At 42.6% G+C, this 4,747-nt stretch overlaps 1 protein-coding gene across 1 annotated transcript; it reads right to left on the reverse strand.

The window, feature by feature from the left end:
• Positions 1–3,760: 3,760 nt before the first annotated feature.
• LOC118484657 lies at positions 3,761–4,237 on the reverse strand. The gene has a single exon (XM_035980430.1). It carries the CDS (start codon positions 4,235–4,237, stop codon positions 3,761–3,763), a length of 477 nt encoding a protein of 158 aa, XP_035836323.1.
• Between the last annotated feature and the right edge of the window lie 510 nt (positions 4,238–4,747).

A 4,747-nucleotide genomic window follows, 5' to 3' on the forward strand; every position in this document is an offset into this window, starting at 1 on the left:
GCTTTTGTTGGTTCTACCCACTACGGTTAAAATCGGATTTTTCAACCGTTTTAGATATTTTCTTGAAACTTGTTCAAAATCAATTTTCCACCAAAGTTAAAACCTTTCAAAGTGACGGAGGTGGTGAATTTGCCAATCACAAAGTTAGACATATATTTGAACAAAATGGCACTTACCATCGATTTTCATGCCCCCACACTCCTCAACAAAACGGTCGTGCTGAACGCAAACACCGCCACATAGTTGAAACCGGGCTGGCCATGATGTTTAATGCTCAAATTCCCGCCACCTTTTGGGTCGATGCTTTTGCCACTGCAGTTTTTATAATTAATCGCCTACCGACTGACACTATTGGTGGCATCTCACCTTTTGAGGCTTTATTCTCAAAAACACAAAATTATAAAACCCTCCGCACCTTCGGATGTCGGGTCTTTCCCGTTCTTCGTGACTATGCCGATCATAAGCTCGCACCACGAAGCTTTCCTTGTGTATTTCTCGGCTATAGCACTATTCACAAGGGTTATCGCTGTTTTGACCCTCAAACCTCTCGCATCTACATTACTCGTCATGCTCGCTTTGACGAAACTATTTTTCCCTTCAAAAATATGACTAATGAAGTACCCTTGAGGCATCTCGAACTCACTTCCTTTCTTGATCCTTCCCCGTCTATTCCTAAGTCTCAACCCAAGTTGCCTACCGAGCCTAAAACCCCTGCCCCCATTCCTCTTATTGGTGACATTCTTCCACCAATAGCACCCACTCCACCACCTATTCTTCCACCTCAACCTAGCCCTTCAAATTCCCCATCCTCGGCCTCGTCCGAGTCTCCTCCATCCTCACCATCCTTTGTCTCGTCTGAGTCGGACCCTACTCCATCTCCACCACATCCTCCTCAACCATCGCACCCTATCATAACCCGTGCAAAAGCAGGGATTTTCAAACCAAGACATTTAGCAAATTACTCTCATCTCCAAACGGACCCGCTTCACATTGCTTTACATGCTACTCATGACCCGAAGTCCTATCTTTCTGCTATTAAACAGCCACACTGGCTTACAGCTATGACCAAAGAGCTACAAGCTCTTCATCATAACCATACATGGTCTCTTGTCCCACGTCCGCCTGACCGTCATGTTGTGGGCTGTAAATGGATTTTCCGCACCAAGTTTCTATCCGATGGGTCAGTTTTCGTTATAAAGCTCGTCTAGTTGCTCAAGGTTACTCTCAGTATCCTGGTATTGATTACTCCCACACGTTCAGTCCAGTTGTCAAAGCAACCACAGTTCGGATTATTTTATCTCTTGCTGTTTTAAATAAATGGAAGTTACACCAATTAGATGTTAACAATGCCTTTTTACATGGTCGTTTGGATGATTATGTTCTTATGGAACAACCCCCTGGTTTTCATGATCCTCGGTTTCCTAATCATGTGTGTCGTTTAAATAAAGCCTTGTATGGGTTAAAACAGGCTCCACGTGCATGGTTTCAACGGTTAAGTGAATTTTTGATCAAAAATGGTTTTGTTTGCTCTCGTGATGACACATCCTTGTTTACGTTTCATAAGGGTGCATGTGTTATGTTTTTGTTAGTATATGTAGATGATTTAATACTAACAGGTAATCAGGAGACTGTCATGCAAGCATTCATTCACACGCTAAATAGAGAATTTGCTATCAAGGATCTGGGAAAGTTAAATTATTTTTTGGGCCTAGAAGTTGTGCACCACTCAAAAGGGTTGTTCCTTCATCAATCCAAATATGCTACTGAAATATTGGAACGCGCTCAAATGTTGGAGTGTAAACCAGCCTATACTCCCTTACCCGCAAACATTTCTTTTGCTGCAAATGGCACTCCATTTAATGATTCGTCACTTTATCGGTCGATTGTTGGTGCTCTACAATATCTCACCATCACCCGCCCGGATCTCTCTTATGCAGTCAATCAGGTCAGCCAGTTTATGCATTCTCCAACAACAAATCATTTTCAAGCGGTTAAGCGAATCTTACGATATGTGAAAGGCACTATTTCCTATGGGCTTCATTTCTCAGTCCCAAATCGAAATAATTTAGTTGGTTTCTCAGATGCGGACTGGGCACGTTGCCTAGAAACAAGGCGTTCTACCCATGGTTATTCTATTTTCCTTGGTGGTAATCTCGTCTCATGGTGTGCAAAGAAACAACCCACAGTCTCACGCTCAAGTTGTGAATCTGAATATCGGGCCATGGCAAACACTGCTGCTTAAATCATATGGGTCACTCAACTCTTACGTGAACTCGGCTCACTTCCATCCGGGTCTCCAACTCTTTTATGTGACAATCAAAGTGCATTATTTTTAACCCAGAATCCTGTTGCTCACAAACGTATTAAACATTTGGAATTGGATGTTCATTTTATTCGCGAGCTCGTTTCTTCTGGAAAGCTAATAACCAAGTTTGTTCCATCCAAGCTTCAGGTGGCCGATATTTTCACCAAGAGCTTACCCCGTCCTCAGTTTGAAATTTTTCGTGATATGCTTCGTCTCGGGCCGCCACCGTTTCGCTTGCGGGGGGGTGTTAACCGATGAATATGGATGGTCTCTATTAATATTGTATATTTATTGTTTGTAGGTTTTTATCTCTTAGCTTTCCTTGTTAGGCTATATATACCTTTTGTATTCTTGTATTTGACACAGTGAAATATACAAAAGTGTGTGGAGTAATCTTATCAGTATTCGGTCTATGGTCTCGAACGTATCAAAAGTTGCAAATTCTACAATACGCGACTAATGGTCCACTCAACAAAGAAACATGTAAATGCAACTCTATGATATAAAAGTGGCTCAAACCTCACGTATAAGGGTATGATATGTGATATGCATGATATACTAGTTTCTTAGGCGGATTATTCCCAAATAACCACCCGCTAAATACCCGTCATGCTATTAATTTGAACTTGACCATGACAAAAGACCAAATGGGTTGTGCCATCCCTCGTTGACTTGGTTACTTGTGCTTTTAAGATCGCTTTTGAAACAAGAAATTTTTGAAAAATTTTTGAAATTTTCCCCCATCCCCACACTTGAGGTAAACATTGTCCTCAATGTGTAGTGTTTAAGTGAACGGGTCAAAAACGAAAATTTTTACTACTCCCCCATCCCCACACTTGAGGTACATATTGTCCTCAATGTGTAAGAACTAGAGTTTTAAAAATGCACAAGGGATGTGACACGACTAACCTTCCCAACATTTCACCCCGGAAAATACAATACAAAATACAATCCATTTATTCCTAACTAAGAATCAAAGTAAAAGGAAACACATGCACCTAATTTTTGTCGCTTGATGCTCATATCTCCTTCGTCTCTTCATAAAAATGGTTGTCCCGCGAACATGTTGTACCTACAAATTCTAATCCTTGTGTAGAAGCATGCTTCTCACAACCATCAAAATTTGTTAGTTACCTAGTTCTACCCTTTTTATGAACACATTACCAAGCCATGCGTTATTTCACTTCGATTTTTGTGGAAAATATTTTACAACAACAACAAACCTAACTCACTTTCGTAGGAATCACGGTTGCATTTAGCTTATGCAACAAGCCCTTTTAAACCTCCCGATAGCTCGGGAGGACGAGAGGTCTCGTGAGGGTTATATAGGGAACACACCCACAACGTTCATTTAACTAGGCATAAATTAAATAAAAACGACAAAGAAATAAAGAAACAAAATATACAACAACAACAACAACATAAAACATACCATACCTCTACCGCTGATATCGCTCATTTGGATCCACTGGCGGGTTGGGCTGGTATTGATAGGGCCTCGAACATCTCCCTATAGTTATCGAGGGGACTTTGCTCCCCTTGAGGCGGCGGTTGGTACGGAATCGGGATAAAACTAGACCCTACCGCTTCGGGCCAATGAGGAGTCGGGTCGGATGGTCCTTGTGGGTGGGGAAGGTCGGGGTAATTGGTCCATCCCAAGTGCTCGGCATATGGGAGGCCGGCTTGATAATCTCTTTGGTGTCGCTCCTGATCGGGGAGCACCTTAGCATTATTAACAGCCATTTGTTGAGAGACATACAAGGCACTCCAACGGCGTCGGTTCAATTCTCTTTCTTCATTTTGACGCATTGCCTCTGCTTCTTCCCACGCCCGTCTTCGGGCTGCCTCATCCTCTTGCATCTTTGCCAACTGTTCCATGTGTGATCTCTGCATTGCTTGGAACAGTTGTTGCTCCTCCACAAACTTATTCATTCTCTCCCGATGGGCTTCTTGAGCTGCCCAATTGATGTGTGTAAAATGCAACATATAAATCACATCAATTAAGGCATAAAACTAACCCTTTTTAAGTACTAATGTTGGAAAAAGAGTGTTTTTGTCTTCCTTTTGTATTTTCAGGATGAAATGAGCTCAAATTCACAAAAGAAGCAAAAAGACAACTAATTCTAGCATAAATACAAAGAAAGGAATAAAAGTAGACTGCCCGGACCCTCAACGGCATCCTCCAAAGCAAAGAAGAGAATACAGAAGCCTGAACACGCCCCGTGCTCAGCCAGCATGGGGCCGTGCCCAAGAAGCAGCATAAAAGACAAACTTGTAGAAGCTTCTATTGCCCACCACGGGGCCGTGTCCAGTGAGCACGGGGGCGTTGTGAAAGTACAGCAGTCGCATTAATTGTAATTGCGAATTACAATTAATGAGGAGAGAGAGTGTCAGACGGGCACGGGGGCGTGTCCAGCGGACACGGGGCCGTGCCCAGCCTTC

This window comes from Helianthus annuus, chromosome 2 (genome assembly GCF_002127325.2).
Source record: "Helianthus annuus cultivar XRQ/B chromosome 2, HanXRQr2.0-SUNRISE, whole genome shotgun sequence".
Taxonomy (NCBI): Eukaryota; Viridiplantae; Streptophyta; class Magnoliopsida; order Asterales; family Asteraceae; genus Helianthus; species Helianthus annuus.